Genomic DNA, 16,752 nt, shown 5'->3' with positions numbered 1-16,752 from the left:
TAAACTAATTTTTTATTCTATAACCGCAATCAAGCATTGGAAACAAGATTATTAATAAGGACGGTCATAAATTCCGAACACGGTAATAAAACTAAAAGAAAAGTCAAACAAAAAAATTGAAAATTCTGAATTTTCGCTTTCTACAAGCCAAGTTGGGTGGCAAATAGCTTTGACATTAAAGCTCTAAATGTGATATATGTATTAAAATTGAAATTTATAAATAATTTTTCTTAATTGTAGTTAAAAATTTATATTACATATATCATAATATCAACATTCAATTACTATATTTTTATATTTTTATTATAATTAATAACATTATAAGGTATGGGGAAAGAATGGTAATTTACATTTAAGTCAATTACTCCATCACGTACGGAATTTTTATTTATTTATACGAGTTATGTATATATATGTGATTTAATTATAATTTATATATTAAAAAAATTATAAATAATTTATATAAATTACTTAAATTAATTTAAAAATAATATTTCATATATCATAATATTCACTATCATTTAAATTAACTAATTTATTAATGTACAACATCAATTTTAAAATACATGTTACTCTTTTATAGTAATCTGAAATATTAAATCACACATTTCAAGGAAGCACTTCCTCGAAATAAGTTAAGCAGAAGTTTTATAGGTTACCTTCACCTTATTTCTCAATATTTATTAAAAAAGAGATAGTATGGATAGATATTTAAAGACAAGAAAAACAAAGAATCTAAAGAATTTACATTGAAAGATCCTATAATCATAATTCATTTGGGTTCATTTTCAATCAGGCCAGTATGATACATGAGGTTGCAAAATACAAGAATGAGACAGGCAAGCTTTTCAATCCATTATTCTGAAAGTGAAGTCGCTGACGGCTTTGCATCAATTGCAGATTCGAAAGATGAACAATCTTACAATTCCCAACCACAAGTAAAAATAAAAAATCAAAGGAAAAACTGTCGATATTAATGTTAAGGTAAATAAAAATAGGGGTGTGATTGTTCCTTTTATTTTTCCCTTTACTGAGCTCCGCTTGTCGCAACATGTATGGGGTTTTGCAAGGGCGGCATTGATGCTGTTAGGTAGGACTGGAGTGGACAGGTATAATTCAATATTGGCATGGAGTAGAAGAAGCCCTTGCTTTTGCAACTGTTTCTATTATGAGTAGCCCTTTCTTTATATCCCTTTCGTGGAGCCCCTATGCTTTGCCAGGTATGTCATCGCTGTCCACCACTTCCCACAATCTTAATCATAATCATATAACTGCCTCTCTTTTAAACCTCTACCACTACAATCATTTATCTTTTAAGTTCAAACTTCATCATTATAGAATCAAGATTCAAGCCCAAACTCCAATAGTTCAAGTTATTAAACGGGTTGAATTATAGTATTTTAATGTTTTATTTGAATAAACAAATTTAATCGATTCAAATAATAGAGTTTATAGTTGAACATGAAAATTAATTTTGTTTTTATTGGAAAAATGAGCCTATTTATTATGAAAAAAATATGGAGAAGGAAAGAAGGCATGATTCAGACTGAAATGGTCAGTAACAAAACAATCAGAATTTTTCAATCAATATGGAAAGGTCATGGATGTCTACATTTCATACAACGGAAAGAGAAAATATTTTTGAACAACCTTTACTTTCATCAGATACGAATTGGAGTCGAAGATATGTAGACAACCGTCAAGAAAGGTGACAAGGGGAAAGTGGAGGGCTACACTATCAGTAAAAGCATTTGTGTGTCGAATGATGAGGATTTGAGGCATGAGATACTTTGGAAGGCTCATAGTGATAAAATGTATCATGATTTGCAAGAAATGTATTGGAGGCTTGGGATAAAGAAAGATGTTGTCGAGCATATTATAAAGTGTTTAACTTGTCACTGAGTCAAAGTCGAGCATTATGTTCCATCGAGATAGCTTTAGTTGATTGTAATTCCTAAATAGAAGTAAGAGTGAGTTGCCATGAATTTTGTAATTGAATTGCCACTTACCCCAAGGAAGAAGAATTCTATTTGAGCGATTATGGATTGGTTGACAAAGTCTGCTCATTTCTTGTCAATTCATATGAATTCATTTCTTGAAAAGCTTGTTGAGTTGTACATCACTGACATTGAGAGATTGCATAGTATGCCTATGTCGGTTGTCTCAAATAATGATCCTCGTTTTATTTTGAGATTTTGGAAGATATTGCATGAATCTTTGGGAGCGAAGCTAAATTTTAGAACAACATGTCATCCACTGACAAATAGTTAGTTGGAGCGAGTTAGTTAGATATTAAAAGATATGTTACGGGCTTGAATTATTGACTTTGGGAATAGTTGAGAGCGATAGTTTCCTTTAGTCGAGTATTCAGATGGCTCTAGATGAGGCATTATATTGCCGAAGGTGTCGCACCCCTTTGAGTTAAATAAAGTTTGGTGAAAAGAAGTGTAACGCCCCCACGCCCGAAACCGTCACCGGAGTCAAGCTTGAGGTGTTACTAAACTTATCTTACCTTTTAAACAACTCTAAACCACTTATTTTAATTTTCGGAATAAACTGTTTTTCTGCGTTATGGTTGCTTAAAAATTCATTTCTCGAGTTTCAAAACTCGAAACTAAGATCCGTAAATTTTTCCTGAAACTAGACTCATATATCTATCTACTAATTTTTTTCTAGAATTTTTGACTTAGCCAATTAGTACAGTTTATTAGTTAAAGTTACCCCTGTTTCAGAATTCGACTGCACTAGCCTCTACTTACTACGAACCACTTTTCTCTCTGTACAAAAATCATATGACTATACCGTTTGTTTATATTAAAACTAGATTCAATAAGGATTCTAACCATATAAAGTACACCACCTAATTATTTTTTTAAAATTTATGGTGAATTTTTAAATTTGGAATAGGGGATCCAGAAATCGCTCTAGCCCTATTTCACCAAAACTCAGATATCTTATAAAATACTAAACATTTACCTATTTTGCTTATTCCATATGAAAATAGACACAATGAGCTTTAATTTCATATATTATTCACCAACAACCCATGTCTCTACAATTTCTTGTGAGTTTTCAAAATCACGTTATTTTTGATACTTGAATCTGTTTTTAAGTTACTTTTACATTTTTCTTAGTTTTCATGTGATAGTTACTACTTAATCATACATACTATTAAACATGTATATCATCAGCCATTCTATTAGTTAATCACTAGCAAGTATTTACACATCATTCATTGATCATATCATATCAAAAGAAACCAAGTTCCTATACATGCCATACACAAAGCGAAACGTCTAACTATACCAATGTGATTTCTTCGATAGTGTGATCGGTTTCCAATAAAAACTATAAGAAAAAGAAAATAAAGAGAGTAAGTACTAGGCTTAGTAAGCTTATAAGCAAATAAATTACAACATTCAACATAATGAATAAATATACATAATGTCACCTAGCCTCATAAACTTTCTTTACATTCTCATTTTCTACCTTCTTCTTTACTCACTTACCTTCTTTCTTACCTGACCTTTCACTATTCATAAATATAATCTACCTTCCCTTTTTGCTGATAATTCACTGTAATTTAACATGTACAATGACCTGTTGAACCACTCGGAATACTAAGGATACTAGGGTCGTTCCTGTCTATCAATATCCTGCCAATGCCATGTCTTCGACATGGACTTACATGAATGCCATATATATATCTAATATGGGCTTACATGGCTCATTCCTGTCTCCAATGCCATATATATATATCTAATATGGGTTTACATGGCTCATTCCTGTCTCCAAAGCCATATATCTGATATGGACTTACATGGCTCATTTCTGTCCTGTCCTGTCCTGTCAACCCCAATATCCTAACATTCCTAAGGTTCAAAAGGAGCTTCCTAATGCTTTTTCTCTGTCACTTCGCCTTTAATTCGACTTTAAATATTCTCAAAAAAATAAGTATATAAATGCTGGAAGTTGACAATAATAATGTAAAATAAAAGAATATTGCATTTATTTACTGTAAACTTACCTCGATACAAAATGTGACTAAACTTTACAATTTAGTCCTTTACTTTTTCTTTTCCCCGATCTACTCCCGAATTTCGCTCTTCTTGATCTATAATAGCAAATTTAACTTATTTAATATTCACATTTATCAAAATAGTCCTTGACCCAAACTTTGGAAAAATTACATTTTTGCCCCTAAATTTCACATATTTGCACTTTTTCCCCAAGGCTCGTAATTTAAACTTCATCCTATTTTCTTATGTTTTATGACATGCTGATCATTTTTCCTTTCTATGACAACATCAAATTCACACTCTAACATGTACTTATGACTATTAGGTATTTTTACCGATTAAGCGTTTTTACTCGTTTTCACTTAAAACCGAGTAGCACAAGTTGTCTAACATAATTTAAAACCTCACATTCTATCATAAAACATCAAAATAAACACTTTTCACCTATGGGTATTTTTCCAAATATGAACCCTAACTTAAATTATTGCTAGCATAAGCTTTATCGAGCTACCGGGACTCCGAAAACGTAAAGAACATTAAAAACGGGGCTTGGAATCACTTATTATGGAGCTTGAAAGCTTGAAACAAATCCTAGCTATGGAGAACCCTTGAAATTTCGTGCTAATGAAGAAGATGATGAATTTTGTGTTATTTTTCCCTTTTTATTTCATTTAATATCCAAATGACCAAAATGCCCTTCCTTATTAAACTTTCAAAAATTCCATCCATGTCCTATTTTGTCTATCAACTTAGAAATTGGTCAAATTGTTATTTAAACCCTCCTAATTAATATTCCAAAGCAATTTCATACTAAAAACTTCTAGAATGCAAGTTTTGCAAATTATTCGATTTAGTCCCAAATCTCAACTTAAGCACTTTATGTATAGAATTTCATCACGAAATTTTCACACAACCATGCAATCATATCATGAACCTCAAAATAATAATAAAATAAATTTTTCTACCTCGGATTTGTGGTTTCGCAACCACTATTCCGTTTAGGCCCTATTTCGGGATGTTACAAGAAGTTGGTTGGTCCAAAGTTGATTCAAGAGACAGTGGATAAGGTTTTGTTGATTTGAGATAGAATTAAAAGTAGCTTTAGATAGGCAAATTTATATACATATTTAAAAAGGAAAGAGATTGAGAATATATGGTGTGGAAGACAATGTGTTTTTAGAGGTTACATCGTGGAAAAAGGTGTTCAAGTTTGGTAAGAAAGGAAAGTTTTGGAGAGGATTAGTTATGTTGCTTACCATTTGTCTTTATCATCGGAATTGAGTCGCATTCATAACATGTTTCATGTATTGATGCTTCAAAGGTATAAATAATCTGTCGCATGTTATATTAGTTGAGTCAATTGAGGTATTGCCAGACTTATCGTATGAAGAAAAACTAATGGTGATCTTAACTTGAGAGGTGAAAATGCTGACTAAAAAGCAAATTTCATTGATGAGAGTGTTCTGAGGAAGCCATACTGTTGAAGAAGCTACTTGGGAACTAAAGGAAAGTATGTGCCAGCAGTGTTCGTATCTCTTTTCATGTAAGCTTCGCGGGTGAATTTTCTTAAAAAGGGAAGAGTTGTAATGCTCCAAAATTTTCTAGTATCAGGAAGGCCGATTTTGAGTAGATTTTGTGAATGAACTATTTTGGGAAACCAAACTAAGAGTTTTCTAACAATGAGGTTTGGGTTGATTTGTGAGTTTTAAGTAGTGAATATTTGGTATAATTATTATCTTTTAATTTGTGTTAATTAGTGGTAGTGTGAGAAGGACTTAATCACAAGAGCGGTAAAATTCTTGGGGTCAATGTGCAAATAAATAAAAGTTAAAATTTGAGTCATAGGGGGCCTTAAAGGGGAGTTTTACCAAGGTCTCAAAATTTTCTCCATTCTGTCTTCCATTTTTAAAATATTGATTATTGATTTGAATTGTTGAATCTTCCATATTTTTCTAGCAAATCTTTTAATATTTTAAGCATCAAAATTTGATTTCTCATTTTTCTTCTTTTTTTTCTCTACTTTTGAAAGAATAATGAAGTGATAAGAAATTTTTGGCATGCGTATTGATTCCTTGAAATACAACAAGGTAAAGATGATTTATAAATTATTTCCTAATTTTCTATTCATGAATTCCAATGATTTTTCTCATTTTCAAAACATTGTTCATATTAGAATGAGAAAGTGATGATTCTAAAATTTCTTGTTGCTTCCAAGTTAGATTACTGATGTTAATAACTTTATAATGTTAGATTTAATTAAAGTTTGAGTTTAGTTCTTGGAAGTTGTCATTGTTCAGTACTTAAAAGACGGTAAGGTGAGTTTCTGTTGCCAGCCAAAAAAAAATGATGTTTTAAGATGAGTTTTAAATTCTTAATTATGAATTTAAGGTTAGTTTTGAGTTTCAATAAGTTTTGAATAGAGTTTTTGAGAGTGGGCTTAGAAGTGTGAAAGGGTTTTGCTTGATCGGATTGCATGATTTTGCTAAGTTTTATGGGTTCTGATTGATGTTATTTGTTGCTCTAACTTAATTTTTTTATATATCAATAATGATTTTTGAAAAAATAATCAGTTTGCTTTTTGTTTAAATTGATGTTCAGACACAAGTTTGAACAAGATAGTGGATAAAGATAATAAACAGTGAAAGTAAAGAGAGATATAAGCACATGATATCTGTTAATGCGGTTAGAAAACAATTTTACTCTGCAGAGCCTCGTTCAGTTAATGATTTATTCAACAATGATCTAGTAACTTATTGACTAAAGTCCAATCTACCTTACACAAGAAGTAATTGTAGCACCAGTAAATAACCCCGACTTATTACAACTACTCACCCAAATACCACACTCAAAACAGTTTTGAGTCACTCCAATAATACCAGTGCAAAATAAAAGAGTAAATCAATAGCAAAGATGCAAGCAATACCAACACAAGCACTCTCCAAAAGATGCATAGGCACTATATCGCAACTTCCTTTAGCAAATTTTGTGTAGATAAATTCATCCTTTTAATTGCATAATAATATAAACCTCCAATATTTATCCAAAGATTAAGCCTTATGAGCCAAGTAAATTCATCAATTTAGTCCACAAGATAAAAGACTTAAAAGATAAGGATAAACTTTATTAGATAAGGCATGTTGATTTTCAAATTTCTTAAATCACCAAGTTTGATCACCATGGTTTAGCATGAGATAAAATAAGTTGTAAGAATCATTTACTTATGGTGAACATAAACATGAAGATAAAAGTAAAAAAAAAATATTAACATTCAACTCCACTATTTTGAGATCATGTCTAAGCTATTGTCCAAAGGTCTGTTTGGACATTTGTTTAAACATGGGAGTTAACAGACAGTAAACAATTCAAACAAGGGTTAAAACATCAGCAGCCGACAACTATGGTTCCAACAAATTTGAAGTGAAAGAGATTGGTGAGAGTTCAAAAGCAGTGGAAAAGATCATGGAAGCTTGAGTGGTTTGTGTAATATCTAAATTGAGTTGTTTAGATTTAATTATGGTGAAAGCGTAATGATATGATTTCTTGATAACTTGCATGAAAAATTAAAAGTAAATAATGAGCATGATTAATAGTTGTCAGACCTTGTTGGATGCCTATAGTTGAATGCAAATTATGGAAGTTATTGTTTCTTTAAATAAGAAATTATGTTTAGTAGGTTAAACAACCCATTTAAATGATTTTAGATTTTAGATAATTTCGGAGCTATATTTAGCATGTCATTAGATATATATTTTTTAAACTTGTTAATATTGTATTATGTCTGAGAAATTTGGTTTGAAGTGTTACACGCGACCTTAAAGATTTAGTTTATAATTCGTGTTCTAAACGCACTAAAAATTTATTCTCGCGTTATCTTTTTATATTTACTTACATATTACCTTTTAAAAGAATTGGTTGAATATATCCATTTATGCATTAAAATATGATAATGAGATTCGATTTTTTTTTTTTTTGGAAAATCTTATGATAAGGTTTCAGACATGTTTATGTCTGGAAATTTTTTATTTATACATTGATGCTTTAATGAGACTTGTAATATGCAATGAAGCTACTTAGTGTTTGTGTTCGAAGCATGATTAATTGGATTTGATAATATAATATGATGTGATTTAACCTTAATGATTAATTGGATAAAAAAAAACTTGTTGAAATCTGATATGACGGAATGAATAGATTAAATTTTTAAGAGATTTTAATACAATAAATTATTTTTTTGGATTTTAATATTTTAATATTTTTTGAAATAATTTAAATTGATTTTTATAAAAAAATATATTTTTTAATTTTAAAGAGTTTTGAATTTTTATATTTTTTTGGAAAATCTTAAAATATTTTATTATTTAAAAACTTTTTAGGATTTTTTATTAAAAATCATGATTAAAGAATAAGAATCAAATTAAAAAAAATTATTCTATCTTTTTTATAATTGTCAGATAAAATTGGAAAACAAGTACAAGAAAATCAATGAATTAAAATTAAAGTTTAGGACTAAAATTTAAAGTTTATTAAAGTACATGGACATTTGGTATATTTAAACTTTACGATTATATTTACTTTTAATGCTTTTTAAAATTTTATAGTAATTTATTGATGAGTTCAAATTCTAATTTATTTGAAGTACGTGTTTCTAATTGGACTTTAATTGAAACATAGTTGATGTCATGACGAGGAAGAGTTGATGCACGACAACGACGTCTTGACGATAAGAATTGCCACGTCCTGACGATGCGAAGAAGGATGTTCTGATGAGGCAATATGCTTTGTCATGACATGGCAACATGTTCCCTACTAAATCGAGTTACTTCTCCTAGTTAAACTTTGTTAATTTTCCCCCTACCTCTGATTATTCCAAGGATGTTTTAGTCATATCTTCACAAGAATTTTAGGCTATAAATAGGGTTTTTAGTAACCCTAGATTGATAGATTTAACAGTATAATTAAGAGAGTTTTGTGGTAATTTCGAGAGAACTTTATATTTTTTTTTTGGATTCCGGTTTGTTTGTTTCTCCATATTGTACTCTTTTTCAATTTTTCTATTTTAGTGAAAAAATTTTTGTGATTTTTTATCCTCTTCAAATAGATTTTTTCACGTAAATATTTGTGTTCAATTTTTTTATTTTTTGTTATTATTAGTTGCATAGAATAAACTTTTTAAATTAGAAATAGAGAAATTAAAATTCAAAAAGAATGAGACTTAATTTGAACTTTAAAAATTGGAGCTGAGTTCATACTTACTCTTGCGTGAGATAGGCACGGTTAACCCATAAAAAAAAAAGTCCTTACATGTCAAGCCTAATGACACACTTGAAGGTGCCAAACATTAAACTAGCCGTCCCTCACCTTCAAAGAACACTCAATTATATCACAATTTCCCTAAATTCGCAAATTCAACCATCTTGAACATTATAAAATGATATCAAAACATCCATGTCAAGTAAATAAATGGATAGGTTCCCTTAGCAAAATAAGTATAAAACAGCCAAACATCAGCCACACCAGGCAGATAAATCAAGGAACATTAGCTACTGTAAAAAGCTGCCACAAATACAGATATAATTAATTATAAAAGTATCATTTTAAAGAAAAATTATAAACCATCTTTAAAGTGTAATTTTTGCACAAATAAAACTACGTACAAATCATCTTTACATAAAAAAGGATTTGTATATCTCTCTAACAAGTCATAAAGATTCATTCTCCGCTGGATGAGTTAAACTATCAATCCTAAATTCACATTGTAATGGCCAATTTTTGGCCCAGGCAAATAAACAAAAAAATAAAATCTAAATAACTAAATAAAGTCCATTTTACAAAAACAAACAGCATGCCCAAACCCAAAACCAAATGACCCATTACATCAAACCCTAGCCCACTATCTTAAACTTTTTTTTCAGCAGACAAAACCCTAGTCCCCAAGGTGCAGCCGCCGCATGCCCCACTGCCCTTGACCAGCGCCGCACGCTACCCTCGACCACCACGCACACCGTTTTGTCGCATGCATCTGACGTCTCTGACAACCACCTGCAACACGCAAACGAAGAAGCCAAGCAGAAGAAACAACATGCAAAAAGACAAAAAAAAATGAAAACTAACAGTTTATGAATTGGCTATAAGAGCCACGATTTTCATTTGTAATTTTTTTTACGAACATTAAGCAATCAAAAAGAAAAAATAGAAGCAAAAAACGGTTGATTTCGATTTCTATTTTCGTGTTCTTTTCTTTTTTTATATATTTTTTTTAAATCTCTTTTAAACAAAAATAATAAGAGAAGGAGAGGGCTTACCCGAAATCCCTGTGATTGTGTTGCCGGAGACTCTCTCCGTTGCTGAAATCAGACCCAAAAGGAAGAGAGGAGAGACTTTCTTCCTCTCGATCGACGGGCTGACGGCGCAAAGGCTAGGGTTCATAACCCTAGCAGAGAGTTGAGAAACAAAGGGGGAGAGGGTGTTTTGTTTTTTTCTTGAAAAATAAAAGAAGAAACGGCAGATTGAAAAAGAAGGAAGATTTTGGTTTTATTTCATCTTTGAAATGACGTCGTTTGGTGGGGTGGGGGTTTGCACATTCTCCCTAAAGGGGAAATTTGTGCGATTAGTCCTTTTCATTCGCAACTCCATTCAATCAGGCTCCATTTCCTATTTTCTTTTTTTTTTAATTTTAACCCTTAGATTTCGTTTGGTTTTCGATTTGGTCCCTTGTGCTTGTTATAGCCCAATTTTGCCCCATGACCCATTTACACTAAACCCCATGACCCATTTACACCAAACCCAAAACCAATTTACATTAAACCCAAAACCCAAACCAAAACCCAATTGTATCAGCCCAATTGATTAACCCTAGCCCAAACCAACAAAAAAGACAACAAAATCAATTAACCCTAGCCCCCCTAGCATTCGGTGCCGAACCACCTGCCCACTTGCCAACCACCCTCTGCCACCACCACTGTGGTCACCATCCCTCTGCACCTGCAAGGAATTAAAATGAAAAGATAGTAAATAATAGAAAAAAAAACTTGTAAAAGATGACTATAAAAACCATTCAAAAAATCATGTAAAAGGGGTTGGATCTTGGAATCAATACAAAAATAATTTCAATATATACACAAGCAGTGATCTGAAGGAAGAAAAATACAAGAACAACACCAAAACAGATATCCCAAAAGCGAAAATCAAAATAAAAAATCAAAGGTGACTTTTTAGTTTATTTTGAATCGGTCTCATTCTTTTTTATATATATATATTTTTTCTTTTCTACTTACACTTATACATATACATATATTATAAAAATAAAAAAGAAGATTTAAAAAAAAATCTTACCTTTGCGATTTTGGGCCACCGTGACAGAGATGCGACGGCGATGGTGGCCTTCCGGGACGGATTCTGGACTTGGTCCAGAGAAAATAAACCTTTCTCTCCCCTTTTTTTCCCTCAACACGCAAAAATGATTTAGTTTTCAAAATTTTTTAACTTTTATAAGGGTCTGGAACGACATTGTTTTAGGCCCTGCACTTAAGCACTGAAACGGCGTCGTTTCATCATGGATCGGGTCGACCCGACCCTGCCCTCTAGGATCGTCGTGTTTTTTTGCAGAAGGGCTATTTGCGCTTTCGACCCTTTCGCTTTTTCATTATTTTGCAATTAAGTTCCTGTAATTTTTAAAATCGACCCCATAATTTCGTTGATATGACGTAGTTTTAAGGACTTGGGAATATTGCGCTTTTGGTCCTCTACAGTTTTGTGCGCGTTCTAATAAGCCCCTTCCTCTTTATTTCCCTTTTAAATCTGCCCCAAAATTTTGTCCTTCATTCAATTTTAGTCCTTTTGGTTTATTTTCATTTCTTTATTATTAAATTAATCTCATTATATTTACTATTATTTATATTATTCTTATTATTATTATTAATAGTAGTATAAGTTTAGTTATATATGTATATATATTTGTGTAGCATTACTAATAGGTGTTTCTAACATTATTATTATTTCTAATATGTATATACTATGTAAATATTTTAGTACTATATTATGTATACATTTTATATATATATATATATATTACGTATACGTATCCTTTTAATAGTATATTATATATATATTATTATTATGTATATGTCTTTAATATTATTAGTTGTATATGTTTCTTATACTACTCCATGTATGTATTTTTTTATATCATCTTATGTACGTATACAAATACTATGTTATATATATATAATATAAATTTTTAATACCATATTATGTACGTATTATTATTATATCTATTTTTATCTCTATTATATTTATTGTTAATACTAGTACATACATTTTATTATATGAGTATATATATACTTTTATATATATAGCATTATTTTCATACATCATTATACTTATTATTATACCTATTATTTCACTATTATCACTTATTATTTTATTTTAATATTATTGTGTATTATTTGGTGTATATACATCTTTTTGTTATTATTATTATTATTATTATTATTATAATTATCATTATCGTTAGTATATGTTCTATTATATATATGTATATATCTTTAATAACTATATTATGCACGTATTTTAATACTATATTATATTCGTATTCTTAATATTATTATGTATATATATATTCGTACATAGTTTTATCCTTTGTATTACTTCATTTCAATATTTTTATTGTATTTGTTTTTTCGTATTTCAATATTATTATTATTATTATCTAGTAGTATATATTTTTTATGTACATGCATATATTTATATATAAAGTATTATTTTTAATTACTTTATTATTTTTATTATTTTTATTGTTCCTCTTTTTAATATTATTACTATTATTATCATCATTGTTAATATAGTGAATATTTTTGTTATGTATATATATATGTATATGTATTTATATAATAGTATTTTTAATTACCTTATTTTAATATTATTATTATATTATACACCTCCCTTTTTATGTTTATTTCTTTATTACTTTATTACTAATTATTTTAACTTATTAATTATTATTATCATTATCGCTATTGCTATTACTTCACTATCATAATATAATGTATCATTAATATAACTTTTATTTTCATTATTTTTATTATTACTATTATTATTATTTTTATCTTGTATCATTGTTTTGTTTCACATAATACGTATCTATATTTATTCCATTATTATTTTATCATTTTTTACTTAAATTATAAGTTCGTTTACACATATTACATAATATTTTTATTGTCATTATCATCGTCATTAACATACATATATACGTGTGTATTTTTCATGTGCATATTATTTTTTACCATTACCACGAATACTATTCCTTTTATTATATTAGAATGTTATTTTTATTGTGAATATTGTTGTTATTTTTATGCTAATATTATATTTCAATGTTTTTCATTAATTGTATCATCGCTTGCATTGTTTACAATTTCCTATCGCAAATGATATTTTTTATGTTTTCTAATCAACTTCAAAAAAACAAAAACAAATAAGGCAACGTACCGATTTAACATTAAGTCATCGGTTTCATCGTTATGTTGGGTGAATATCAATCGGCTTGTGTTAAAAACGGAACGTCCTTCTCAAAAGAAATTGAGATTGTAAAAATTCTTGTGTTTTCATCGGATCACGGTTAAACGTCAAATTGAATTCGTATTTGAAAATCAAGACAACACGTGTTTAATAAAGATACCGATTTTGGGCATCGCGAGGGTGCTAATACCTTCCTCGTGCGTAACCGACTCTCGAACCCTATTTTTCTCTGGATTTTTGACGTAGACCTAAATTCGGCCTTCATTTTTGTTCAAAAATAAATTTTCTTTCCTAAAAATATGATTTATTAGGTGTCCGATCACACCTAGAAAAAGATCGGTGGTGACTCTCTTTTTAAAATCAAACCTCGGTCTTTAAACTTTCGATCAAACACCCTAATTAGCGACCGAAAGGAAATTTTTACGTCGCTACAGCTGGCGACTCCACTGGGGATCCTCTTTTGAGAATCGAGTCTAGAATTAAACGCGTGTTGTCAAAATTTTCAAAATTCCTTGTTCAAATTAATATTTAGTCGTGATCCAAAAATTGTGTTTTTAAAAAGTCATGCATTTGCATCGTGTTGTATATATTCTTCTAACTTGTTCTATCTCGTTGTTTTTCAGCTTTAAATTTTTATGGTTTTAGTTTTAGTTTAGTTTTTTTAAATAAAACATAAAGGTTTGTGAGTTTCTCCCCACACACTGTGCACTTGCATTTTTGCATAACATAAGCTCTCTGCTCGGGCTCTGTTCGCTTAAGTAGAAGTAAACGCTATGCCTTCGTGAGTTAACTCGTCCCTCCGCACAGGCTAGTGAATACTTCCGGGTTACATATGACTTATGCTTTCGTGAGTTAACTTGTCCCTCCGCATAGGCATAAGTAAATGTAATCCCTCGAATTGAACTCGTGAGCCTGTGATGGGCTACGACCGAGGCTTTGTACTAGTCTTAGTAGACGATAGTGCGAACAATTCGAGTACCTGTCTAGAACCGAAACAGCATATAGTGAACCGTACGAGCCACCTAACTAGAGCCATGCCGAACCTCTGTCTGTTAATAGTCACCAAAATAAGTACATGGGAGAAACGCCTCTTACCTTTTATTTCTTTGACATTTACACTTTTTATTTGGATTTTCTGTAATTTTTCTCTGTTCATATTTGTTGTACTAACCAAGGTTGTTTGTCTTTTATTTTTTATTTTTCATCACGCATCGTAGGCATCTTAATTAGGAGGGTGTTGATTAAAGATGCCTACGAGAAAAATAAAAAATAAAAGACAAACAACCTTCGAGTTGAAGATGTAACCTGGAGAGCACCGTGGATCCGTCCTTCGGTTCTGTTATACAAGGTTGGAAACCAAGATTGGGTGCCACTACTCGGATTATAGGGGGGAGTAGGTTATACTCCGTTATTGGCCCAGAGGCAGTTTTCTTCGCGACAATTCATACCCGCCACTGGAGGATTAGCACAGTCCGAATTTGCTTTCGCAGGCGAGGGTTATATGAAAAGGGTCCAAGATACGATGAAGTCTCGGAAGAAAATTCATTTGATGGAATTGGCTCTATACGCTGATACTTTCACCCAAGATTATGATGTATGGAGAAAACAACGAGTGAATAGTCAGCAAGTCTCATCAACGAATTTTACCTTCCGGAATCCTTTCTCGGAAGAAATGTCATCTGAGCTAGAAATGGAAAGATTGGAATTTGAACGAGAAAAAGCCAAGATGTCACGGGACCTTAGTGCTCTTCAAGAGGAAAATTACCAGTTGAAGATTGATGTTCAAATTGAAAGATCCAGAGCCGAGAAAGTTCAAAAAGAAGCTGAGATCGTAAGAAATGACTTAAGAGATCTTCATTTGAAAAATAAGAAATTAAGAGGCACTATAAAGAATAGTGGTCTGGGCAAGTCATCAGCGGAATGGAAAGAAGAATTAAGCAATATCAAAGGCGGGATGGAGTTCTGGAAAGGGAAAGCAAAGAAATAAGAGGGAAAAGCTGCGCGAGCTATGTTAGAGCTAAGAAAGAAGAATGCAGAATACGAAACTGTGTCTACCAAATTAATAGCTAGTAGATCTGAACATCGAGAGTTGAGAGAGAAAATGCGGGAATTAGAAGAGACGCTGCAAGCTCGTCAACAACAGTTAGATACTCTTCTAGAAGCCTTGCAAGAAAAGAATAGTCAGCATGACAGAGATACTCGAGCCTACGGAAGAACCCTCTATGAAAAGGACGAGAAACTGAGCTATTTGATCAATGAAATTCGTAAAGTAGCCGTGCACGTGGTACAACTATCAAATGAAGTCGAAGTTCTCAGTTGCCAGTTCCCCTCGAGCCGAAGATCAAACATATCAGAATTCTTAGAACAAGTGAAGAAATATAGCGATATAGCCAGCAAGTTTGTATGATGACGATAAAATGTTTTGTAAAAGACTTTTGATAAATGAAATGCCTAAATAGGGGCTGTCTTGAAATCAACACCAAATTCTTGCATATACATTCATGACTAACATTTACTTAACATTTATTCATTCATTCATTCATTGCATGTACATATCACCCTAATCATTCACTAAGGCTAAAACCGTATAATCCGCAGCTTTGACACTACAAGCTTGAAATCACGTCACTCATATAGAAAGCGGCGACAAGTTAGAGTGATGGAGGTTGAATTTAACGAAAGGATTGAGAGGATGAAAAGAATACAAAAGGAATTACAGGAACAGTTGGCAAAGTCACAACAAGAAATCAGAGATCTGATGGTGAGATCTCGAGAAGAATCGCTCGAACAAAGGGACCAAATGGCCAGGATGATGGAAATGATGTCGGCTCTGGTAAAAGGAAAGGGACCTATAAACCCTGACGTTGTAGAACCACAGTCAAGGGTTAACCTCGATCAAGACCCGCCCCATCCTCTAGGATTTACTCCACCGCACACCCACGCAATATAAAGAGGGCACACTCAATGGGAACTTACAGGCCTGGAGCAACGACCTGCGCCACTTGCTAATCTGGGGTAAGGAATGTTCGTATCAAACCCGGGGGCTAGTCTTGCTGATCCACTCGTTCCAGATTTGGACGATCCAGCAAAGATAGCCAGGTTGAAATTGGATGATCACGATGCAAAGGAGAAATATATGAGCCTAAAGGAAAGGCTCAAGGCGATAGAATGCATTGAAGTCTTCTCTACACTGAGCGCTAAAGAGCTCAGTCTG

The 16,752-nt window shown here is 31.5% G+C and overlaps 1 protein-coding gene and 1 long non-coding RNA gene across 2 annotated transcripts; one reads left to right on the top strand and one right to left on the bottom strand.

Annotated features, from left to right (window-relative positions):
* Positions 1–9,627: 9,627 nt before the first annotated feature.
* On the bottom strand, positions 9,628–11,460 carry LOC121206127 (uncharacterized). The gene is made up of 2 exons (XR_005901110.1): positions 11,352–11,460; positions 9,628–11,000 (listed from the first exon to the last, which is right to left on the bottom strand). It is a non-coding gene; the product is annotated as an uncharacterized lncRNA (long non-coding RNA).
* A 4,086-nt stretch (positions 11,461–15,546) lies between these two features.
* LOC107911031 (switch-associated protein 70-like) lies at positions 15,547–16,488 on the top strand. The gene is made up of 2 exons (XM_016838930.1): positions 15,547–15,935; positions 16,137–16,488. Exons 1-2 carry the CDS (start codon positions 15,547–15,549, stop codon positions 16,486–16,488), a joined length of 741 nt encoding a protein of 246 aa, XP_016694419.1.
* Positions 16,489–16,752: the final 264 nt, after the last annotated feature.

Source organism: Gossypium hirsutum, chromosome A09, assembly GCF_007990345.1.
Source record: "Gossypium hirsutum isolate 1008001.06 chromosome A09, Gossypium_hirsutum_v2.1, whole genome shotgun sequence".
Classification (NCBI taxonomy): Eukaryota; Viridiplantae; Streptophyta; class Magnoliopsida; order Malvales; family Malvaceae; genus Gossypium; species Gossypium hirsutum.
This window is presented reverse-complemented; position numbering and strand designations above follow the sequence as displayed.